The 27,457-nt window shown below is 33.9% G+C and overlaps 1 protein-coding gene across 1 annotated transcript; it reads left to right on the top strand.

Moving 5' to 3' along the window:
- Window positions 1-1,888: 1,888 nt before the first annotated feature.
- On the top strand, window positions 1,889-21,242 carry LOC127726031 (uncharacterized). The gene is made up of 3 exons (XM_052233329.1): window positions 1,889-2,052; window positions 16,356-17,458; window positions 19,189-21,242. Exon 3 carries the CDS (start codon window positions 19,220-19,222, stop codon window positions 20,207-20,209), a length of 990 nt encoding a protein of 329 aa, XP_052089289.1. The 5' UTR covers window positions 1,889-2,052; window positions 16,356-17,458; window positions 19,189-19,219; the 3' UTR covers window positions 20,210-21,242.
- The last annotated feature ends 6,215 nt before the right edge of the window (window positions 21,243-27,457 follow it).

Genomic DNA, 27,457 nt, shown 5'->3' with positions numbered 1-27,457 from the left:
AAATCATACAAGCGATAGATCTGTTAATATTTTAACATGCCGCGGCCATTATATTCGTTAATTTTATCCCTTTGCTAACGCTCGTGATAAAATTCGAGTATAACGGCCCAGGCCATGTGAAAATTGCCAACAAACCTATGGCTATTTCTAATTCATAACATAACGTTGTCCCAATAAAAAAGATAGCATAACAAAACGTTAAGACTCATATTCCAACACTTAAGGTGGATCATCTTATTAGTATGTATATATTGAACTAATTGGTCGTTGTTGGTTCGCACATTCGAATTTTAAAGACCACATACGTATTTTCTGAGTGTAGCTTAGTTCAATAGTGATTTAATCATTGTCTGCTTTGTTTCTATTAACATGTTATTGAATTCAAAGATGATATATTATACAAATAGTAAACACAACTAATATAAAGCTGTTAGGTTCCTCTTGCTTATGTAGCTGCTGCCGTTTCCTCGTATTAATATGTATTTTTGGCTCTCAAATGTTTGGCTTTGAGCATTCCTGGTGTACAGCGCTTCGGACGCAGGAGATTTAAACGTGCTATTTTCCTTTTTGTAAATTGTTTAGATTTATAGTACATCTTTTAAAAAGACCAGTTATTTACATAAGAAGCATTCCATTGATTTGACCTCCAAAAATATTTAAATATATCGTATTAAGATTTAGAAAAAATTATCAGGTAGTTTAAACCGGACAGGTCTTCTGCATTGAAGCTTTTTGATGAATTAATTTAACAAAGTTATTAAAACTTTTAGACGACTTGTGAAGAGATGTCTTCCTACAAAAAGGTATATTTTAGTCTTAGATGCATGTTGTTACTTTTATTAGTTGTTATTGGCTTTGAACTAGTTGTCAGTAACTGCGAGTACTCTAAGATATGTACTTAATGTCTTTTTGTTGTGGGGATGTATAAATACCCTGCAACGTCCACTCTGTATTTTTGTTATATGTATTTCTGTTTGTATCCATCTGATGAGTTAATCCCTTTTCAACTGATTTTATAGTTTGTTGTACTGTTACCGTCCCAGGTAAGGGGGAGGGTTTGGCGCCCGCTAACATGTTTAACCCTGCCACATTCTGTATGTGCCTGTCAGGAGTCTGTAATTCAGTGGTTGTCTTTTGTATCTGTGTATCATTTTTGTTTTTCGTTCATTATTTTGTACATAAATTAGGCCGTTAGTTTTCTCGTTTGAATTGTTTTACATTTGTCATTTCGGGGCCTTTTATAGCTGACTATGTGGTATATGGGTTTTGCTCATTGTTGAAGGCCGTACGGTTACCTATAGTTCTTAATTTTTGTGTCATTTGGTCTCGTGTGGAGAGTTGTCTCGTTGGCAATTATACCACATCTTCTTATTTTTATTTATTAACCTTTTCCTCCTTTTATACAAGTATAAACATAAAATATTACAAAACGTCGTCCAAAGAAAACATGATATGAGATGCGTAGGATAGAAATCGACCTTATGCACGTGCACGTTTATAAGTTATGTACATGTATAAGACTGATTGATTATGGGGAACATTCAAATGCAAAATAAAGATTAATTTTGGTCTGTTTTGTAGGGTTCTTATAACAGCTTAAACAGTTACAGACTTTACATAAAGATTTTCTCTTTTCAAAATAAGTTAACAGATGTATTGATATTCATTTGCATAAGCCGACTCAGCTCATATAATAACAAATCGTTAAGACTTCTAAATTACAAAAAAAAATCATATTACCGACGCTAAATAAATGATCAAAATTGAAATTACAAAACAAAATCATATTACCAACACTTAATAAATAGCATCTAATCTTCTGTTCATCTAATTAGTATGACTATTTTGTGTTAATTTAAACGTCTATATATTACATCAAATGTTCGTTTCTAAGGACGTAACATCTAAAATGATAGAAGAGCAGATTGGAATGACTTGTTCACGAGAACCTACAATCGGAATAACAATTACTTGTATGAATATTGTGCGGAGTCTATTTTGCAGATTAATGGCCATTTCTTTAATTATAAAAAATTATACAAATTTACAGAGGTGAGTTTGATAATTATAGCATTTTTTTCTAAATGATAAACTATACAAATTGCAACCATTTCTAAGCTATGAGACATGGTATTGTTATGTCATTAAGGTTCAAGTCATAATAAGTTGCTTACATGTATAAAATCTGCAACAGTGTTTATCTATTTGATAGTCTTTTTTCTCGTATTAACGTCAATTTACATATCAATTCATAAATCAGTTTCAATATTAAGACTCATCATTAGTTAGTTTGGTGTTTGAAATCATCCTTTTCCTCTGATTAGCAATTTGCCTTGAAATAAAAATTGTTCCTACTAAAATGGCGATAAAAATACGAAACTAAATCATATAACCAACACGTACCTCAATGATATTTCCTAACTCGGACTTCTCTTAAACTGAGTTTTACTGGGCGTACTGTTGTACGTTTGTTTTTTCTACATTGGCTAGGGGTATAGGGGAGGGTTTAGTCCTATAATATAAGACTTCGGAGTTTCATATCATTTACATTCAACGTTTTTTATCGGATATTTTTTTTTACTATCAATGTTGAAATTCGGGTTTCAACATTGATAGTAAAAAAAAAAATCCGATAAAAAACGTTGAATGTAAATGATATGAAACTCCGAATTCTTATATTATAGGACTAGGGGAGGGTTGAGATCTCAAAAAACATGTTTAACCCCGCCGCATTTTTGCGCCTGTCCCAAGTAGGGAGCCTCTGGCCTTTGTTAGTCTTGTATCATTTTTAATTTTAGTTTCTTGTGAATAATTTGGAGTTTAGTATGACGTCCATTATCACTGAACTAGTATACATATTTGTTTAGGGGCCAGCTGAAGGACGCCTCCGGGTGCGGGAGTTTCTCGCTGCATTGAAGACCAATTGGGGGCCTTCGGCTGTTGTCTGCTCTATGGTCGGGTTGTTGTCTCTTTGACACATTCCCCATTTCCATTCTCAATTTTATGTATTCCCCATATATATTTTACGTCTATTTCTAATTTTTTTTTTTAAAAGCATGCTTTCATAAGCAAAGCATCTTAGCAGAATTGATAATTACGTACGGAATTTGATAAAATAATTATTTCCATCAATCGGTTTCTTACACACATTTAAAGATGCAATACATTTGAGGACATTTTAGCAAATATTCACACGATAGACCAAACTAATCTAAATTACTTATATTAATCCAAAGTACATCTTTAGCATTATCTTTTCGCATAATGGAATTATCTTTTGAACATGATTAACACAAGAATTAAAATAAGCATGGAATACAATTATTAAAGATTTTGCAGGCGTGCTTGAGGTAACCTTTCCCGTTTTCCTTAACTTGTCCGTTGTCCAGCTCTTCTCTATTTGACAGTGTGCATATGCAAATTCCCAAACGTAGAGTTATATAAAGACCTACACACAGGATGCAGGTTTTCAGTGACTCGAGAAGCTGATGTCATCACGACTTCCCTAAGCAGCCGCATATATAGTTAACCTATATCGTCTCGGAAGAAAACAACTCTTTCTCTCCGTCTATGAAAGCCTTACGAAATTCAATCTCTCATTTATCTATCAAATGATGAAAAATGAATATGTATCGCATCACTTATAGTGCAACCTTTTTCTTATTTTTTTGTTCTATGTTCCGATTCATGTACAATTAAGACATGTGGCGTGATTACCAACGAGTCAACTATCCAAGCGTGGCCAAATAAAGCAGATCAAAGCAGCTATCATAGTTCACCGTACGGCTTTCAACAATGAGCAAATCCCATACTGCATAGTCAGCTCTAAAAGGCCTCAACATGACAAAATGTGAAACAATTCAACATACTTGGGACTGGCACTTAAAGAATGTGGTGATAATATTTTCATTTACGGTCATTGAAATACCCTTCTTGTTACATGCCGTTGCTAAGAACATTAGATAAAAATTGATACGTAACTTTTTCTTGTAAGTATAGTATAGATTTTAGAAAAAGACATTTTGAAGTATTTTTTAAAAAGATTTCTTCTAACGGAACAATTATTCTTGAAATGTAAATTGTGAAGAGTCTATGTTTTACCATCTCTTACATGTATATGTAAACAGATTTACGCAGATGTGTTTGACTTATTGGTTAGATTGTTTTTTTATAATATCATTTATTTTTGTGGATTGAGAAAGATAGTATTTTCGAGGATATTATTTCGTGGTTTTGTCAAAAGATAGCATATAAGCCTGTAGAAAGTTTGTACTTCCCTGACCATTTAAATTCGTTGACCAGCTTCACACACTAAATCCACGAAAATTGTTATCTGACGAATAATGATGAGTAAACAGTATCTGATTTGGCCTTCCAGCTGTTTTGGTTCAAGTTCTTTTGAAGAATCTTATATGAGGGTATGGATGGGGGTCCTTAATTTCTGTATTCTTTAATTTTTTTCGCTCATTATTCTTTATCTTTTAAAATAATGGCTATTATGTAATGACTTGATAACTGTATTCTGGACATTGCTCTTTTCTGTAATCAGTATATTCTTACCAAATCCTTTAATTTTTGCAGTTATTCTTTATATTTTAGCACCCCATTATTCTCTATTCTTTATTTTTTCCCCATTTTTCTCTATTCTGTAAACCCCATCCACATCCTCTTATATGGACGAAACGCGTGTACCAAATTATAAGCCTGATATTTTGTTTTAATTATTAAAATACTTGCCACTGGACGATAAGCAATCCGCAATCAATCAATTAATTAACGGCTTTATTGCACGAAATGATAATTGTTTTAATTATTTTTTTTATAATTTTCTTATATTTTAATTGAAAATAAAAAAGAATGAGTAATCACAATTAAACTTGAAGTATTAGATAGATGAAATAGAAGATTGCGTACATCGTATTCATTTTTCTAATCTACATATTTTTGATTTATTTCCGATAATTCAAAATTATCATTTGAAAATATTCGGGTAACATTGAACCTGTGAAATTTTATTTTCAACTTCCCCTGGTTGACGTTTCTTCTAATAATCAAACATTACAAGATTATAAGACCCCCAACCCCCTCCTAAAAACAAAAAAACATAAATAATCACTCAAAAACCGTGTTGCTTTCATTGAAATAAGAAGAAATGTTTGGTTTATGACTTTCTTGTATTATTGATTTGATATTTGTATAATATCACATCAATAATACAAGAAAGTCTTTGATATACATTGTATTTTTATGCACATTGTAATCTTCAATGTGTTGATTTGCATGACCCGGCACTTATTTTGGTTTAAAACGCACAGGAATAGCGTTATCAATAGTGTTACCAGAGTGTGGGAACGGAACTGTAAAAAGTTTTAAAACTTTTGTGTCATTCGGGAGACTGTTAATCGAGACTCCTGCATTCGAAATAACTCACAGCAGCTGAGAAGGTAATTGTTTTTCGTAATAATTAGCTCTGATGCTTACTTGCAATGCATATAAGTAAATGTTTATACCTGTCATTAATATTTTAACAATCCGGGTTGATGAAAACATTCTTAAGGCAAGACATTAAGGAAAAATATTGAAATAAAACAAAAAGCTCCAACCCAAATTAGGCAAATGGTTATGTTCATTCGGGTTATATTTAGACTATAAAAGGGTTTTTTTTCTAAAATGTCAAACTTTATAATACAATTAATATATAGTTTTTCCTCAAATTAATCAGCACTAAATAATCATTGAAAATAGTGCTAACTTTTTTTTAAACCAAAGTCCGAGATACTAAATAATTTTCACTGTACGGTCGCTTGTCGGTAAACAACGTTCGAGCTTGGAGCAATTCTGTATTGTCGCTTGGGAGCATTTTTGCTAAATTTTTCATAAGAAGGGTCGTATTAACTATTGTCTTAATTCAAAATTTCCTTTAAAAAAGAATATCATTAAATTAAATTAAACCAACACGGATTTTATCATCACTGTAATATTTATACCATTATACAGCTGTCTATACACACACACACGGCTAGATGTATAGGGGGAGGGTTGAGATCTCACAAAACATGTTTTACCTTCGGCTGTTGTCTGCTCTTTGGTCGGGTTGTTGTCTCTTTGACATATTCCCCATTTCCATTCTCAATTTTATACAATATATCTTTTTTAACTATCCTTTGTTTATTCAAACATCCTTTTCTACTTCAAGGTATAAATAGAGAAGACCTTATCATTTTTACAAGTGTACACTCACACACATGTAAGGTTAACATTGACATCAACAAAGAAGATTACAAATACTGATGCAAGTGCACTGGTAGGTGACGAATTTCTTAAAACGACAAGAAATAAAAAAAAATATAAAAAACCGACTATAGTCTGATAGACTGATAGTGAGTCATTCTCCTCTTTCACTTTCATTTTTATCTTTTCAATAGAATTATTTTGCCAAAAAGTTGGGTAGGGGACAAAAACAAAAGAAAACAGGGCTTTGGCTTTAGTTAGGGAGCAACCATTTAACTGCAAGAGGGGGTGGGGGGAGGGTATGGTTTTTTAAATGAGTCAGAAATTTCTTTTATAGTTTTTTGACGCTATCAATCAAATTATTTTTTTCAAAATTTATCACTATAAGGTATAGGAAACCTGGATTCAGAATATTTTTTTTTGTCATCTGCTTGACCACAATATTTTTTTTCATCAAATTGGGGATTATAATATTTAGAAAAAAAAAACCATAACCCCCCCCCCCCCCCCCCTTGAAGTTAAATGGTCGTTCCTTTATATCTGATTGATAGTAAGTCGATGCATTACTTTTCGGAAAATCCTGCGAAAATAGTAGATGGAATTCAATTTTCAATTAGGTTTTGGAGAGTATGATGTTGGCGGGGATGTTTTTTTTTTTTTCCTTCTCAGCGTTCAAATTTACTATCCGTTTTTTATATGAAGTAGTTATAAAATCGCTTTTAGAAAAAAAATAATAATTATCTATAAACTTTATTTATTTATATAAAAGGGACCAAAATTCAAACTTTTTATTGGTTGAGTTAGCCTTTTCAGAATCTAAAGGACTATGGGTAATCTCATTGTTCGTACACCAAAGTGAAAATAGCGTTACGTCATTGGTTGAATTTCCATTGTTTAGAACGTTTAAACCAATCACAACGTTTTGGTGTACAATTTTGAAATATTACCCAGAATGCATTAGATTCTGAAACGGCGAATTGCACGAAGTGCAAAACCAGCTGAAGATATGGTGATGTCCGGCGAGAGTGGTAAGCGGTACATATTTTTTGCAATCAATCTCATTTTCAGACCATATCCTTGAAAGAGGGACGAAAGATACCAGAGGGACAATCAAACTCATAGATCGAAAACAAACTAACAACGCTATGGCCAAAAATAAAAAGACAAACAGACAAATAATAGTACAGATACAGATGACACAACATAGAAAACTAAAGACTAAGTAACACGAACCCCACCAGGTGCTCCGGAAGGGTAAGCAGATCCTGCTCCACATGTGGCACCCGTCGTGTTGCTTATGTTATTACAAATACGGTAAATAGTCTAATTCGGTAGGTCACATTCGTGAAAAGGGAAGGGTATTGTAGTTACGACATAAGGAATATATCCGACATCATCTGAATAACGGTTATTCCATAACGGTCAACCAACTCGTGATGGCGTCCGTAAAATTTACGAAGGGGTGATTTCAACTTCACCATTTGGAACTCTTGGTTTAATAGCTTCCTTGTGAGCAGCAATCCTCTATCAAGGAAATCATGATAGGAAATACAACCTCGGGAATATCGTATCGATTGGGAGATATATACTCCGTATGTAGGCGCTGCTGGAATGTTGCTACATAGAAATGGAAAGTTCACAATTGGGAAGCTGAAACCATCTCTTTTGTCGTAAAGTTTTGTTTTCAACCGACCCTCATTGTCAATTTCTAGATGTAAGTCAAGATATGAGGCAGACTTAACTGTATCTGTAGTATCCTTTATCTCTCTTGAAACTTCATGTATAGATAGCATACATATTTTGGTTGTGCACCTGCTATGTTTGGAACAGTTTGCAGACCCCATGCTAAATTTACAATAGACGGTACCTATTTTGTGTTATCAACTCCTCCTATTTTCCAACCAAGATTCTCTACTAACTAAAAAGATTCTTGATACTACCAACTAAAATATTCTAGATACTACTAACAAAAAGGTGCTAGTAACTGAATTGTTGATGAAATACTCTCCATTTCCATACTTAGGAATAAAGTCATTTTCAAGCAAAATTAATAACACAGTACCTTCTGGTATTTCGTGTAGTTGCTCCTACAATTTACGACTCATGTCCCTGAAACCTAACAAATACATTATACACGTATTGAAATATACACCTGCTTTAATAAAACATTAGTAAATTTTTAAAATATTTTCAACTATAAACTTATTAATTGTTCAGTGACATTTACAAAAGACGGTGCCTTTTTGTGTAATCGACACATCCTACAGTTATCTACCCTGATTCTTGAAATTTTATAGAATTGTTCAAGCTTATTGAAGGTGTGCTTTCAGATATTTTATACTTTGGTCTAACTAGATGGTTTTTTATGTATACGTGTCTTTTCTTGATTCCTTGAATAGTTGATGAGGTTTAGAATCCAGTGAAACACCGTTATTATTCAACGCTCAATGTCGGTTGCACGTTGGATATTCGGTCTTCTGGTGGGTGTATTTTTTTAGTAATTTTCTTTTTTATTATTAACAATTAAGTTAACTTCAGAAGATGCTTACCATTCCAGAATTCCTAGTCTCACTTTCGGTTTTGTGCGGGAGTTCTTTTTGTCCGAGTTTTATTCTTTTAATTAGTGATTATTTTTTCGCATACGGCGCGAACCTATCATTTTAGTTGCATACGATATACACGCCTTCTTGTAATTATTACTTAACAAATATCGGTTCTCATTGTTTGCCTAAATAATGAAGGAAAGATTCTTTTGGCTAGAATGAGATATATAATTGGGAACAGCCCGGACAGGAGAAGATATTGAATACAGATAAAGTTACAGTATGGGTATGCAAGATCCCATCCGATACCCGATTAATGAATATGTTTACCTTCACGGGTTTACCTTGTTATATCATGTCGCATCAAATTCGTGTTGATGTTTAAGAAAAAGGGCAAAGATGAAAAAGTTTCTGAGTAAGACTGCCAAGGATATTCAAAACTTTTGTCAGATTACATGGATTCCTTGATGTTATGAAACTTAATTATATGTTATAAAAAAAAACCCGAAGATAACGCCAAGAGCACATGATACCCCAAAATTGTGCATTAGAATTGTTGTGAAAATGATCTGGAATACTTAGGGGGCTTCTAAAAACAAGTTAGCAAAATGGCCTTGTAGGACAACAGGCCTGGGGCATGCAAAACAATATTTGCGTCATGAATGGCTGTTAAAAGTCCACTTGAACGACAAACCATAAAATTGTCAAAATGCAAAGCGAGTTTAGATTTACCAATGCTAACAATAGTGTAAAGTGTGTAGCAAACTGGTCCAAGTATACTAGATCTAGTGTAAGACATGTAGAATATCATCTTTTATCAATCTGACAGTCAAAGTACAATAACTGTGGAACGACGAATCATAAATTTTCAAAATCCAACGGTATCTCTGGAATAAAAAACTAGAGGCTCTCAAGAGCCTGTGTCGCTCACCTGATTCTACTTTGGTTTTGGAAATCATGTAAAAATAGATTAAAATCATAACAGATACCCTAATAATGAGAAAGGCCAAATTTGGTTTAATATTGGCCCTGTAATTTAATAAAAAATGTTGGTGGCCATCTTGAACAGTAAATCGGCAATAAAGTAGCAACACTTCATCAGCACCTAATAAGAAACATTTATGCCATGTTTGGTTTCATTCCATTCAGTGCACCTCTAGAAGAAGCATTTGTACGTATTTCCCATAGGGTCTTATGTTAAAGGAAGTCCCCACGCTGGCGGCCATCATGGATGAAGGATCAGCTTCAAAGTAACAACACTTAGTCAGCACCTCATAAGGAACATTCATGCCATGTTTGGTTTCAATCCATTCAGTAGTTCTCTAAAAGAAGACATTTGTATGTATCGTCCATAGGGTTCTTTGTTAAACATTGTCCCCAGCTGGCGGCCATCTTGGATGATGGATCGGCTTCAAAGTAACAACACTTGGTCAGCATTTCATAAGAAAGATTTATGCCATGTTTGGTTTTAATCCATTCAGCGGTTTTCTAAAAGAAGACATTTGTATGTATTAAATTGTCCATAGGGTCTTTTGTTAAACATTGTCCCCCGCTGGCGGCCATCTTGGATTATGGATCGGCTTCAAAGTAACAACACTTGGTCAGCCCCTCAAAAGGAACATTTATGCTATGTTTGGTTTCATTCCATTCAGTAGTTCTCTAAAAGAAGACATTTGTATGTATTTCCCATAGGGTCCTATGTTAAACTAAGTCCCCCCGCTGGCGGCCATCTTGGATTATGGATCGACTTCAAAGTAACAACACTTGGTCAGCACCTCATAAGGAACATTCATGCCATGTTTGGTTTGATTCCATTCAGTGGTTCTCTAAATGAAGACATTTGTTAATATTTCCCGTAAGGTCCTATGTTAAACTAAGTCCCCCACTGGCGGCCATCTTGGATTATGGATCGGCTTCAAAGTAACAACACTTGGTCAGCATTTCATAAGTAACATTCATGCCATGTTTGGTTTCATTCCATTCAATGGTTCTCTAAAAGAAGACATTTGTATGTATTTCCCATAGGGTCCTATGTTAAACTATGTTCCCGGCTGGCGGCCATCTTGGATGATGGATCGGCTTCAAAGTAACAACACTTGGTCAACACCTCATAAGGAACATTCCTGTCATGTTTGGATTCATTCCATTCAGTGGTTTTCTAAAAGAAGACGTTTGTATGTATTTCCCATAGGGTCCTATGTTAAAAATGTCCCCCACTGGAGGCCATCTTGGATGATGGATCAGCTTCAAAGTAACAACACTTGGTCAGCACCTCATAAGGAACATTCATGCCATGTTTGGTTTCATTCCATTCAGTGGTTCTCTAAACGAAGACATTTGTATGTATTTCCCATAGGGTCCTATGTTAACTTAAGTCCCCCGCAGGCGGCCATCTTGGACGATGGATCGGCTTCAAATTAACAACACTTGGTCAGCACCTCACAAGGAACATTCGTGCCATGTTTGGTTTCATTCCATTCAGTGGTTGTCTAGAAGAAGTTCAAAATGTAAAAAGTTAACGACTAAGACGGACGACGATGGACGACGACGACGACGGACGACGAACGCCAAGTGATGAGAAAAGCTAACTTTTCCCTTTGGGCCAGGTGAGCTAAAAATAAGAATCAAAAGGAAGCAGCGCCTGCATATAGAATATATATCTTCCAGTTGATACGATATTCCAGGGCTTGTATTTCCTATCATGATTTCTTTGATAGAGAGTTGCTGCTCACAAGGAAGCTATTAAACCATGAGTTCCAAGAGGTGAAGTTAAAATCATTCCTTCGTAAATTTTAAGGACTCCATCACGAGTTGGTTGACCGTTATGGAATATCTGTTTCACAAATGACGACGGATATGTTCCAATTGTCGTTAACTACAATCCCATCCTCTTTTCCCCGAATGTGACCTACCGAATTAGACTTATCACTGTGTTTCTACTTACACGAGCAACACGACGGGTGCCGCATGTGGAGCAGGATCTGCTTACCCTTCCGGAGCACCTAAGATCATCCCCGGATTGTGGGGTTCGCGTTACTAAGTTTTTACTTTTCTATGTTATGTTTTGTGGACTGTTGTTTGACTATTGGTCCTTTCCTTTTTTAGCCATCGCCTTTTCAGTTTATTTTCGACTTATGAGTGTGAATGTTCCTTTCGTCTTTCTTTTCTTCTATGGATCCTAATGTTTGATCCGTTAAAATTTAGTACGAATTGGTTAAAGCTTGTGTTTCTGTACGAAATGTTCACGGAAAAACTACAGTATACCATAATACGTTCGATCTAAGATGGGCTTCAATCTAATTAAAATATAGAACTCGGATTTCGTTATACTGCATACGAGATCTAACGATGACCCTAATCTCTTTCACTTTTGTGACCTTTTTTTGCGTAATATTTATATGATGCTTGTAGTGAAACCTTCATATAACAGACTTTCAACATACATTCAATCATATGTAAAGCAGGCAAGCATTTCAGCTTATACACTTGTTAAAGTATAGATCTTAACCTTGCCACTTTTTTATCTAGATTTTAAGATTAATAAAAGGTACATATAAGAAAAAAATAATAAAATTTAGTTCTATTGGTGAATTTTTGAATTGATGTATTCTAATGAAGGAAGTTGTCTAGCAAACAAGCAGTAAAAATATCAATTATTATGTCAATGATAGACTAGGATTGTTTTTTTGTTATATATGTATCCACTACAGCATGGCCCATAGCCAACTACCTAAGATTTTTTTATTACTAGATACAAAATAAAAGACCCCCCCACTGACAGTTCACAAAAATAGAACAGTAAGGCACCTCTCTAGTAGACTCTACCAACTGAGCTGAAAAAAACTTCACCAGAGCAGCTAATAGAGGACAGTTTTTGTCTCGCCTTGACGGAGTCAAAAAGCGAGACATAGGTATGCTGTTTCCAGCGGGGGCGGCGGCGTCAACAATGTATTAGTTAGTTTGTGATTAGGTCTAGTTCATGGTGAACCACTAGTGGTAGGTCAATGATATTTGGTATGCAGTTGTATTAGCATTGGCACATCTCATTACCATGGAGATTATTTGGCCCCGCCCCCTCAGTCAAGGTCTATTGACTTTGAAACTTTTCATAGTTTACATGTTTTAGTTTGTGATTAGGTCAATTTATGGGGAACCACTAGTGGTAGGTCAATGATATTTGGTATGCAGTTGTATAAGCATTGGCATATATCATATCCATGGAGATTATTTGGCTCCACCCCCTTAGTCATGGTCTATAGACTTTGAAAATTTTGCTTAGTTTACATGTATTGGTTTGTAATTAGATCAGTTTAAGATGAACTGCTAATGTTAAGTCAATGATATTTGATATGCAAATGTATTGGCATTTGCAAGTATCGTTTCCATGGAGATTATATAGCCACACCCCTGATCATGGTTCATTGACTTTGAAACTTTTACACAGTTTACAAGTTAATGTTTGTGTTTAGGTTTGTTTAAAGGGAACGACTTATGATAAGTCAATGGTATTTGGTATGCAGTTGTATTAGCATTGGCACATCTCATTCCATGGAGATTGTTTAGCCATGTACGTTCAGTCATGGTTCATCGACTTTGAATATTTGCATAACTTACATGTTAAAGTATTGCTATTTTAATTTCAACATTTGCATTATCAAAATTACAAAAAGGCGAAACATATCTCTGTGATAACAGTTTATTTTCTTGTATGCAAGCCGAGGTTGGGGAGGGGGGTGCTTGTGGCGCTACACATATATATGTATGGTTTATCAATGCTTAGACTTTTTACATGTCCCATTCAAGCTATGCAAAGTTTGCACCCCCTTATCAAGATCCTTGATCCACATCTGGCAGAGGGAAGCACCGCTATTGTGTACAGTTTAACAGTGTTTCCTGTACTCTTTAATTTCCACGATTACCATCCGACCTCAAGTCATAAAGCATATGAGGCACATCTGAAAACTATGACGAACGTCACATATTTCAAATATTCATGGCTATAGTTACAAAATGAAAGAGATTTAAAAACTATTTCCAAACGATTAACAATCGAAGCGATAAATTTTAAGTCCCATTGTTTTTATTTTTGGATACCCTCGGGACCTTTCAATGAACCTCATTTAGGTATATATGTTCCGCGTGCGCTGTTCAGATTCGATAACTAGAAATCTGATTGGTTAAAAAAGTCACATGCAAAATCCGTCAGAAGTGAAACCTTAAACGGGTAGCTGTTAGATCTCGTATGCAGTATAACGAAATCCGAGTTCTATATTTTAATTAGATTGGATGGGCTTATGATACCACACTTATGAGTGTATGCACAAAGGAGATAAATTATATGTTTTTCATAAATCATTGTGCATAAACAACCACATAAACCACATCTTACTTAAACGTATGCTACAGCGAAGCTCTTCAAAGCTTTTTTAGAAAGCCAATTACATTTATAGAACGTGTTTACATTTGTGGTGTACTTTTTTGTCTAGTGTACTGATTGTTCGATTTTGTGTCCGTCTCTGATACAGATACACTACGTGTGCGTCGAAAACGTGTACTTGATAGAAGCTTACAAATATTAGGCAACAAAATTATTGAATTTATGTTCATTTTTACTTATGAATTTAATAGGTCAATATTATAAAGCAGACAGGGAAAACAATGAAATGCATATACAAAGTACATGTTTTTTTTATTTATTAAGCCAAGCGATTGTACATTAAAGGCTAAAGTGATCATACAGTAAATTCGCAAGCGAGTGTACAGTCAAAACATTTTCCGACATTAAGATAATGAATTTATTTACATTTCCGCTAGGACAATGGCTATTAAACTTTCAGAGTTGCATGATATCAAAAAAAGGGTCATAGGTTAAAATTTTGGAACTAACGATTGGGTTTTTTACAATCTTTTTGCAGTTTCAATTGCTGCTGGGCAACAGTTCTGATCGATTTACTCGAAGCTCCATCATAGACATCATATTATGGAAAACGTTTGGGTGCATATATGTCGTTTTTATTATTCAATTGATATATATGTTGTTTACAAATTGTAATGTTGTACAAATTATAATTTGTACAGTATTTTTGTACAAGTTATCAGTATTTTGTGAATCCCTTTACATAACTAGATAAAATAAGCACAGTGTCTTTGGTTAAGCTTCTCACGGTTTTATTTCCACAACTACACGCTACAGTCTTGCACATAGTACTGACAAAAAGTTTATACAAAAGCACTAAAACATATTTTGTGGACATAGAATTTGGTATGAGTAAAAAAATAAAAATATAATCTAAACCAATCATGTGTCCTTATTTGTAGTTTTATGACATAGAGGCTTGTGCTTAATGTTAGGTTGAAGTATATAAATTTGTGAGTAAAACACCGAACTGGATAATTATTGAAGGTAAACTTGTATCACATGGTGAAAGAAGGTGTGTGTCAAAATACTGATAACTTGTACCAAAACCCTGTACAAATTATAATTTGTAAGAAATTACAACTTGTACACAACATATATATAAATACATGTAGAATGTTTTCGTTATCTGATCCTGTTATTCTTTCGAATGTCGGATCCCCGCTTGACATTTTCCCGAATGACCAAACAATTTATAAAAGAAAGGTTACAGTTCCGTTCCCACAATGTGGTTATTGGCATTTAGGGAAGAGTTCCCCTCATTAGGTTAGTTGTATCTATCTGGAACTTGCTGTCAGAGTTGAGCGTTTTCTCTATGCTGACATGTAAGGTCTCAATGTGACTTTTAGATGAAAAACAGTAGGTAAATCGATGTTCTCTAATTCTTTCACTATTCTCATATTTCACAAAACAAATTGTTCTCCTCACTAGTGAAATAACTGTTCTCGGCATATAATTGGCCGAAATTTAATTATGACGTCAAATTTTCTTGGTTTCTTCTGAATTTCCTATTGTGACGTCATGAAAAAAGGCGACCATGCCCAATGACGTCAAATATAAAGAGCACAACTTTCAAATCTTTCAAAAAGAAAGGATAAAAATCATTAGAGAAACAGATTTCACCACTATAACTTGTGTATTACGATATTTCTCTACTCTCAACAGTTAAATTTTAATTATTCAAAAAGCTCGGCAAGCCTAGCATTTTAAATATTAAAATTTAACAAGTTGAGAAATATCGTAACACACTTGTTGCTGTGGTGGAATCTATATTTCTTCGCTTTTTATTTCGTCAAGAAAGTGAGGTGACTTTGTGACATAAAATAATACACCATACCTCTCCTTTTTTGACAAACGTTTATTTTGATCTGAAAAATACATAATTACGGATATTTGGGGGAGTTGTTTATTCGGCGTTAATGGTTATTTGTTTTCATGATTACTTGTCACCAAAAAGTTCTGCTGCCACCATAAATTTCTTGTTTAAAACGTGCCAAATCTTGAAGAGTTTCGCTAGATGTGCGATTATTGCTCGTTACAAGTTCTTAATCTTGAATTTGCAAATATTCTTTTATCTATCGCATCCTTGGTTAATCACAAAGTTACCTAATTGGGAGATATAATCCGCATAAATATTCTACTATTATTTTTTTTTTTTTTTTTAGATTTTAAACTAACTGTCATTGGGAGAAATAACCTTAAGGATATTATTGTATTCTCATTTGAAAAAAATCAGCTGTTAAGTCATAATTCCAAATTAGAACGTATTTGCATTGACAAACCTTGCTAATTTCAAAATCTCGATAAAAATCGAACTATATATACGAAGTTAACCAATCAAGTCTGGGAAATACAGCCTTGGTTGTATAGTTTTCAGAAAGATATGGCAGAATATAATGCAAACGAAGAGACTATAAAAACAAATGGTTCACAACTTTCTACTGCTAAGGACAAGGACCAGAGCGATGATACGCATTTAACTAAAACAGAAAGATCTTCTAAGCAGTTGAAAAATAATACGTCAATAACGCGACGGCACGTCTCGCCTAACTCACCAAAAGAAAACAGAGAAATAATGGCGGATGATGGTAATGATAGGGACGATGATGATAACGAAAAAAAGCATCGTCTTGAGCGAAGACAAATATTCAATCTGATAAAATATTTCATATCCATGGTGCTCGCTGTGTCCGACATAACATTTGACTGGATTGAGTATTTTGAAATGAACAAAAGAGGAAATTACTCCATTGTTGTAAAAAGACGGTCAAGAACTTTTTCGGACACCGATTTTACTCATGAATGTGAAGGTCAAGGGGAGACACTTCAATTTATTTTCCTTATATTTACTATTGTTGGAACTGCTTTGTCCGCATTGCAGATACTTAATATCATTTATCAATTGTTTTACGAATTTAAGGGCGTCGATAAAGAAAAACGACTTGTACATGAATTCGTGGAAACATTTGTATTTCTATGTTTTGTCGAAATTTCGCAGATGTTTTTGATAATGGGATTTTATGACGTCTGTACTCTAGATTGTGACATAAATGCCCCTGAAATTTTTATTGCAACGAATGGCATGATTTCTTACGTGAGAATATTCTGGAGATTCTTTACGAGCTTCAGTTGCTGTTCGTCCCATTTGACAACAAAACGGCGGCGGAAGGTGCAATTTACTACCAAGGGAGATAACAACTGTTGTCCTCTTTCCAATTGCTATACCGTTTGTTTGTATCTTTTGTATATTGAGTGGGTCGAAGAAAAGGTAAGAATCGTTAATTTTATTAGTAATCATTACAACTAAATATTGGTTTGCAGCTTACCGTACTGCAGTCAACCAATGTTTTTTATGAACCTGCCAAATTTATTTTGTGTCCTGAATATGGGCAAAATATTTGCCATTAGGCATATAACAAGCGATAAATATTATCAATGCAATTTTCAAACAGAATTTTCAAGATGGTAGATTAATTCTATTAGGCTTATATTGTGGTGGTATTTTCGATATTTTTGTAACCCAACAAATGTAAGGCTCTGTGGCACAATCTAGGGGGAGGCTCACGGTAGGAGGCCGGAAACAACAACAGGAAAGAAAACCAAACTAGGATATCAAGAAACTCGCTATTCATTTAATAAACAAAACATCAAAGTAATTAAAATATAATTTCAAAGTACAATTTTAAAGTTAAAATAAATTGAAAACAATAATAAAATACTACAAGTAATTCCAATTAAATATCAAATAATAACAATAATAATTACTGTTAAATTAAACCTTTGAATTAAAATATTAGTTACTTATAAACTTTATCTATTTCTTTCAAAATAAAATTAAAAGAAACTGAAATAATTTTAAATCTAAATCATTTTCAAAACCTAGAGACTCACCTAGAATATCAAGAAACTCGCTATTAATTTTATAGCGGCTTGATCAGTTTATATACTAATTTCTGAATGTCCTAGTAACCCTTAATTGACTGCAGCAAACAGGATTACAAAAAATAAACAGGATAACAAAAACAAAACAGGATAACGGAAGAATGTATAAGTTATTAACAAAAATTAGAATGCATAAATATAGTTATGGTCCAAAACCAGGCCAAAACTACAAGTTACATAAAAATGGTTTTTCTTTAATTTCTTATTTTAAATTTGCCAAATTATGTTTCAAATATATTTATTTACATTTTCCTAACTATAATACAAAACAATATACAACTTAAAAAATAACATTATAAATATTAATTTAGATCTTAATTAAAAGTAACTATGGTACTAGTTTGTGCCCTATAGCTTGACACAAATAAAGATGCTGACGTACGTTGACAGCTGTCCAAACTTTGTGACATTTTGTTGAACTTTGCTAGACATATTACCGGAGGTAAATTTGAAATATCCTGCTTTTAAAATTGAAGGAGAAAAGTTTTAAAGTATAGAACAGTTAAACAATAATTGCATATAAAATATTTTTGACAGTAGATCCTACATACATTAATTAATAAACTGTATGAAATAAAACAAACTGCATTTTTCTATTACAATACTTATATGATTAGTCGTAATGTAAAATAATATTTACACACGAATAAGGGTCTGGGTGAGATTATTACATAATAGAGAATAAAAAGAAAAAAAGTGGACCAAAAATGAAATAGAGAATAATGGGCTGCTAAAAAAAAGAATAAAAGTAGACTAGAAAATAAAGTAAAACGAAAATAGCCAAAGACAATACGAAATGAAGCACCCCCATCAAGACCTCCATAATTCGCGTTTCTGATTATATTAAGTACGCCAGAGACTACGAAAAGAAAGCTGGAAATAAAGCAAATATGTTTCGCTCAAAACATCTGAAATTAATGAAGAAACAAATATTGTCTATGGCCAATTAAGTTCGTAGTTTATGTATAACGACTGAAAATAATTTGCAAATTGTCACTCTAAACAAATCTATTTGGGTTTTGCTTTATAAAAACAAGTATTTTTGTGTATTTTCAGTAAACATGGCAAAAATGTGAAATGGAAATGTATGCAGTCGTGTAAATGTTGCATCCTGAGATGTTTTCCTTCCAGATTTGAAGAGCCAGACACCAAAGCTTGTGATTGTACATGTCGAAAATGCATGGCTTGTGAACGGTTCTGTAAATGTTGTGTTTTACGGTGCTTTCCAAAATATTTACCCACTCCTTTACAGGATGCATGTGAATGTTTGTGTGGTAAATGTATGCGTTGTGAACGAAATTGTCGTTGTTGTGTACTTCGCTGTTTTCCGTTGCATCTTGAGCCGCCAAAATCCGACGTTTGGACATGTAGGTGTTTTGAATGTCTCGCGTGCGAAATGCCATGTAAATGTTTTACATTTAGATGTTTCCCAACCCATTTAAAGTCCACTAAGACCGATATTTTGACGTGCAGATGTCGGGAATGCTTGTCGTGTATGCTACCATGTAAATGTTTTACTTTCCGATGTTTTCCTGAATATCAACGCCCTGAAATTTCTGATTGGTGGGAATGCACATGTGGTGACTGCATGAAATGTGAACGAGCATGCGCATGTTGTATTTTACGATGCTGTCCGTCATATTTTGATAGCAATGAATACTGTACATGTATGTGTAAGAAATTCCTGGCTTGTCAAAAGTCCTTTGGATGTTGCATATGTCGATGCTTCCCGGGCACTTTGGATTCCTCAAAAGAGGAGAATTGCGAGTGCACATGTGGTCAATTCTTAAAATGCAAAAATAACACTTGCACACTGTGCACCTCGAAAGTTCATCCTATAGTAGTAACAACTCAACCAAAAACTCCCCCACCTCCTCCAAAGCCTAGAGATTGTAGTAAGTGTATTAATTGTCTGTTGGGCTTTTTAGCTGTTTTAATCATCCTTTTGCTGCTTTTCTATTTATTTTTGTTAGTCGTACAAGTACGTTATGTGCTTGTATGCGAGGACAGTGGTGCGTTTATGTCATTCTTGCACCAAATATTTGTGCAGTGCTATCTCCTAATCTTTCTTTTCTGATATGACAATCATATTGATATGGATTTGATATAGATTTGTTTCGTGGTTTCAGTTAACTCGAACAATTCAATCCCTCTCCGTGTCCGATTTTCTCCAATGCAGCCATCGTATAGCAGCGGAATATAACGACTGAATTATTCGGGTTAGGTTTCAGTATTGAAAATGTCATTTACCATCGTTTCAACGGAAATAAATATTAATCTTTAAAAATGAACTTTTTTGTCTTGTGCATAATACTCATCTTAGAGGTTGGTGTCTTAAAGAACCTTATAAAAATTAGAATTATAAGCACCGAGGTCGTGCGCATTTTTGCGCATTCAGCGCTTCATTGTTCCATTCTCAGAAGCAATGATGTACAATAATTATAATTCTTCATAGTAATACAACATGAGGGACAAAACGTCAAGGAACAATCTTTGGTCAACTTTGTACTGTTGTTGTTTTGTTTGGTTGTGTTCTTTTGTCTCGAGAATGTGTTTTCCTCTGCGTTTCGAAATATATTTACAAAACAAAATGTATATTCTTATTTATTTATTATTTCTAGCACCCGGGTCTGGATGGGGTTTACAGAAAACAGAAAAGTGAGACAAAAAGAAAAATAATAATAGAGAAAAATGGCCTAAAATTTTTTTAAAAATGCAGAAATGAAGACCCCGATCCAGACACTCTTATATGGTTGAATCCCTTTCTTCTGTCTATTGTCTATGACCACACAAGTAACATTTAAATCAACATATTCAATGTTTTAATTGTATTATTAACACTGGGTTATTTAACAATTTTATTTTATTATTTCGATTTGTTAAGCCAAAAAGAGGAATATAATAATTGATATTTTAGAAATTATGAAATAAATTCTTATTTACATTTTTACCACATCCTTAAATTACTTTTTTTTTTAATTTAGATAGATAGTTATATGATAATCTGCATTTGTTGTGTTTATAAATAGAACGTGTATAAAATGTGTGAGTGGTTATCATTATGTTTTTTCTAATGCATGTGCTTTATATAAATAAGAAATAAAACAAATATTGAAAAAAATAGTTAATTTTCCGAGGTCAATTAGTCCGGATACCAATACGGTAACATGGAAGTTAAAATATGAGCAACATATCAGGTTCTAAGAGCAGGAACTTTTTACCCTTCCGAAGAACAAAAGTGAGCAACAGATCAGGTTAGATCTAATAACAGGAACTTTTTACCCTTCCGAAGCACATAAGTGAGCAACATATCGGGTTCTAAGAGCAGTAACTTGTTTATAAATATTGAAATTATTTAAGGTTATAACTCCCTCAGGCAAAGTTGAACTTAGATGGATTCGGCTATAGCTATGTGTATGCCCCCGTCGTAGCGGAGGGAGCATTAAGTGTAACCCATGTGCGTCCGTCCTTCCGTCCCGTCTGTCCGTCTGTCCGTCCCGAACGTCCCCAAAATTGGTTTCCGTTCTGTAACTAGAGTTTGCCTCAACCAAATATTATAAAACTTATACACAATGCATTTTACCACAAAACACAGATCAAGTTCGAAATTGGGTGGCGTCACTTTTACCGTCCATGAGTTATGCCCCTATATAAATGGAAAAATTGCTAAATCTTTCGTTTTCGTTCTCTACCTTTAGTTTGCCTCAACAAAATGTTATGAAACTTAGGCTTATAATCACAAAACGGTCTTAACTACGTGAATCCTGCATCTATATGTGGAAGTTGACGCATGCATTTTTACAAGCGGGGGCATCTGTGGCCCATAGACACATTCTCCATTTATTTAGGTATTTATTCATTGTTTGAGTTCTTATGAATTTTCGGCTTTCAAATATTCGGCTTTGAGCGTTCCTGATGAAGGTAAATCCAGAAAAGCGCTTCGGACACATGAAATTATTTAATGTGTTGTTTCATTTTTACCCTTCCGAAGCATCTAAGTACACCGACAGATTTTTTTGCTGGCTCTATTTTGTCTGTCTGTCTGTCCGTCTTTTCTTTTACTTTTGGTCATTATTCTGTGTCATTCGTCACTTTATGATTTCGGGTTGCCCATTCGGTACCTTCTTCCCTTTAGCGAGAATGCCAAATTTTGCAATGAAGAATGTGGTTTATCATGGACGGAACCAGCGAGAGATTCTCCTATATCCCCCTTCCGTGACAATCCGATCGCTTCTAGAATTTACTTTAATTTGCGATTTCTCAATTGATTGATTGGTTGTTGATGTTTATTAGCCACAAACTGCACTCTTGGCTATATCGTGGCGGCCATGCAGTTTGTTTTTGTTTTTGGTGCAAGAAGTTTTTGGTGCAAGAAGCCGGAGTGCCTGGAGAAAAAAAACGACCTTCAACAGGAAAACTGACAATCATTGTCAATTAAGATCGGATTCGAAGAGACCTGCTACGTGCGGGCTTTGAACTCACAACCTCAATGTTGACAGGCTAGTGTTACTGTTTATGAACTATTCAGACCACACGACTACCGAGACCCCTCCATTTCTGTATTCTTTAATTTTTTAAGGCATTTTTCTCTATTCTTTATACTTTTTGTCCTTTATTCTCTATTCTTTATATTTTAGCACCTCATTATTCTCTATTCTTTATTTTTTTGGTCCATTTTTCTCTATTCTTTATATTTTTGTTCATTATTCTCTATTCTGCAAACCCCATCCACACCCTCATGCATATGGTCTATTTCCTGCATTCAATAGACGCTATAAGTGTGATATGAATAAGTGATACGAAAATTCATATTAATTTGGTTGGCCTATCCTGCAATGTGTTACGAAATTCGACATTTCTTTTGGCTTTTGGTTGGATCAATGATGACTTTCAAAGGCAACATTTTCATCTTAAAATATTTTTTTTGTCAAATTTTATTCCATTCTAAAGCGGACATATAAGCTTGAAAACGTTGGTGTTACTATAAGTCTGAGTTCCTGGCACGATATTTTCAATACCGGAAGTGGACTTATATTTGAAATGAAGCTTGTGAAATCAAAATTATTTCACCGGGACAAAAATGAAAAAAATCATCACCATAAGTGAAATCTGGAGAATTGAGTATCGCTTGATATCAACTCTCGTCATTTAATTTAAATGATACTAATCAACTCGTCAAAGGCTCCTTTATCATTATATTGAAATCACTCGAGTTAACAGCAAGCGATATTCAATTCTCAGTCGTTATGAAACCTATTAGATTATTTTTTTAAATAGCTATCAAGCAATCCTTAAGAATAAATAACTCGCATCGGCCTTTACCACCATTCACGCACGACGTATCTAATACTGCAAATCTTTGTTCTTGACGAAAATGCAACTTATGGATACAGAATTGGAAAACTGGCTTTTAAGGCATTGAAATACAGTTCAAAATGACGATTTCATTCCTATAATTCAGTAGAAAAATCTATCACAACCCTCATGTCGTCACAAAGGTTTCATTTAAGGAGAAACTATAAAAACACAAGCAATACAAATAAATAGCATGCAATGTTAAAAACAATTTAAAAAAGAAAAAGTAGTATTTTGTGTAGTTGGATTAATGTCTCATTGGAGTATAGCCAAATCTCCTTTAATATATAGAATATTATCTCCGTGGTGTATTCTATTAATGGTCTTCAATAAACATTTTGGATGATCGTTTGGATCATTGGATCATTTATGTACTGGTAAATTTATTCTTTTTTCAAATTAAGAAAATATAAAGTATGACGTATGCGCTTTTTTTTTAATTAAGCAATGACTGATATATTTTTTCTGTCTATGAAGAAATAATATCAAAAATGTGGTGCACACTGAATAACACGCGCAGCGAGTAATTTAAAAGTGTGCACCACATTTTTTTAGGTTATTTCGAATAGACAGAAAAAAATATCACAGTCATTCCTTATAATTTAATTCTAAACTTGTTTAAGGAGTAGATCATGAAAAAACGTTGATGACGTCACGGTCACATATGATAACAAAAATATGTCTATGAGCTGATAGACAAAGAACTTTCACCCTGTCAGAAGACGTGTTACATCCAAAATAAATTTATGAACTGATGTCTTATGTATACATAGCTAAAGATATCCTTCATGACCTTGACGGGTTACTTTTTAGAAATATAACAAAATATCTCAAAATTTATTTGGACAATAATGTCGAAAAACAAACTAATTTTATATAATGTCAACTGACGTTTTATTTTTATAATGTTATAGTTTCAATATTCAACAATATGATAGTCGTGCCACCAACTTAACGACCTATTCCTCCAATCAGGTCTTGGAGTGTGCAGTGGCAATGTCCGTCAACACAATGAGATCTCTGACCGAATCTGCAATGTTCATCCCTACAGTCACCAGCAGCTGCGCATGCTGAAGAAAGAAAAAAAAAGAAAAAATGCAATTAATTATTTGAAGTACTTTATACAATATATAACAGATAATTTATATAAACATATGCCGATGGAAGACAGACAATAGCAAAGCCTTATAGCAAGAGCTCACAAGACAAATAACAATAATAAAAAAACTTAAAGGGGCATTAGCTGTCAAGTTCATGTTCACCGATTTGACTCAAATTCTCATATTTGATTTATAACATACTAAAACGTATATCCAAATTACAATAAGTCTGAAATAAACAATTAACAATGCATAGACTCGATGATATATATCAGCATTTCGTGTGTATTTTAGTCTAGACGCCATCTAGTTAACCATCGAGATGACCTCCGAAGATTTCTGACGGTCACAACCGATGATGAATTATTCACTTGCAAATGAATAATTCGACCTCTTGGAATCCGTATTCATGTGAACTTCAATTTAACCCCTTAACTAGAGATGGATTATGCATGATTGATGCGTGTTAGGCTATTAAACGAAAAGAATGTCAACATTTAAAGTGAAACAAAGGTAAATCATTTGATTGACTGATTCGATCCACAAAAAAATCATTCTTATACAGGTAAAAATCGAAAATTAACTTATTTTTTCAACCTTAAAATTGAAATCAAACAGACATAGAAAAATCCATTTGCACGAGGTCCATATATCTATTGATATTTATGTTTATGTTTATATCGTGTCATGTGACTGTCGGTTGTTTTCGGGGTCATCTCGATAGTTAATTAGATGGCATCTAGACTAAAATACACACGAAACGAAGCTTCATATTATTGAGCCCATGCCCTGTAAATTGTTTATTTAAAACTTTTTATAATTTGGATAAATGTTTTACATTGTTATAAATATAATATGAGAATTTGAGTCAAATCGGTGAACATGAATTTGACAGCTAGTGCCCCTTTAATTCATGCTCGACCTAATTGTGTGCATGAATGATTCAAGTTGGATAATCTGAGCCCCTCGGCGAAATTAATTAAACAAATTGAAAACTGAAAACTAAATTTTAGTAGGAGTTTATTTTTTTTAATCGTCCTTAACACTCACATAATAACTTACTATTCTTAAATTAATTGTTAAATGTTTTTAGGTAAAGTTTTTGTCCCTTTTTACTGTCTTCTTACAATACGGAGCAGTAGGATTCTTTCCCCTGGATTGATCATTTATTTTCATCTGTTGCTACGAATGTTTATTTTCTTTTTCTGCGGCTCGAAAATTTATTTTCACTTTTGAACACATTTGTATCCTCAACATCCTGCATTTATTCATATAATATCATTCATTTTACCAGACAAAATTAATCAATTTTAAATCCTCCTTACCTCCCTCCCCCCCCCCCCCCCCCCTTCCGAAAATAAATAGGTCGTCCCCTTAATACATGTTTAGATGTTTATAATTACTATGTCCGGTGGTTCCTGTGCTGCACGTGCAATGTCCAAGTCCGCAGACGACTGTGTGGGTAGAGTCCGAGCATTTCGTTTGAGTACAGTCGCGGTTTCTAATGCATGTCTCAGAATAAACTGCCACTGAAAGAGAAAATATAATTATGCTTTATATCTTTTAAAATTATATTTCTTAAATATTACTCGTTAAAACAATATTAAACAAGATCTGTGGATATTTCCAGAGGAATAAGACGTAATTGTGACTGAACCACAATTGAACCACAGATGGTGCGGGAACACAATTTTCGTATTAAGGCTAGTCCTTAGTGATAGTGTATTAAATTTTATGTGCTTGCCGATCTTCTCATACACCTTTTAAATTTATTTCTTCATAGTTCATGCATAAGATAATATGCAGTGGGTTACTATTATCCGTAACAAAATGTGGGTCGTGAATATAAAAGAAATGATCTTATTTTGTTCCATTGAAAATGATCAAAAATGAGTTTGAAATTGGATAGAAAAAATGGGTATTAAGTACAGTTACAAAATTTATAGAGTTATTTCAGTCATAAAAGTTGCATCATCTACTGTATGTCTTATAGCAAAATATTAACGTCTTTTAATCTGTATATCGCGGTATAGTGAATTCGTATGCAGAATGAAATCAAGTAAAAAACATTGTTCGGGTTATTAAGTTCATGTCATTTGTATTGTATTAAGGTTTATAACAAGTTAAATGATTATATATTTGACATTCTTACAATGTCAAGATAACTAGGGCGAAAAGTCTATTCCCACACTTCATCAGATTCAGATGTAGGGAAGCGGTATCTGCCGAGGTTACCCGATTGGTCTATTTTGTCAATTTAAATTACCGATTTGATTCTGTGCTTACACACTTGAACACAAGTTGTTTCCCTTTTCAAATTGTTGACTGCATAGTTCTATAACGGACAAAATGGGCTTTTGCCGATGCAAATCAGTGGCGTAGCACCAGTGTAGCATTGTTAGCATGTGCGTACGAATAATTTTATAAAGCATTCGTCGATGAGACAGCAACCCGGCAACAACAAAAATGACATCAAAAAGGCGACATACAGTCTTAAGCGATACACAGTTGTCTACAATATGCAAAGCTATAAATAGTCCTTAGTCAAAAATAAAGTTGTGAATATGTGACGGACTACACTAGTCATCTCAATCGTGTTTAAATGGGAAGGACTACTATTTAAAAAAAACTAGTGTATTCCGTCACATATCCACGTGCATGTCTCAAGGTCATCAATCCATGGACTACCAAAAGGAAAATTAAATGCATAGTAAAAATCAATACAGGCAGAGCACTTTTAAAAAGATAACAAACAAAAACATACTAATCATGTCTTTCTACACGCTAATCTCGGTTACTGAGTTAACTTCATAGAAGACTTAAACGGAATATTTTGCGATGTCTAGAACTAGGTTTGTTCTCTTCCTTGC

This window comes from Mytilus californianus, unplaced genomic scaffold, assembly GCF_021869535.1.
Source record: "Mytilus californianus isolate M0D057914Y unplaced genomic scaffold, xbMytCali1.0.p SCAF_16, whole genome shotgun sequence".
NCBI classification, from domain to species: Eukaryota; Metazoa; Mollusca; class Bivalvia; order Mytilida; family Mytilidae; genus Mytilus; species Mytilus californianus.
This window is presented reverse-complemented; position numbering and strand designations above follow the sequence as displayed.

Coding starts and splice junctions, on each gene's coding strand:
- LOC127726031 (XM_052233329.1), top strand. CDS start 19,220: ATGCAGTCGTGTAAATGTTGCATCCTGAGATGTTTTCCTTCCAGATTT.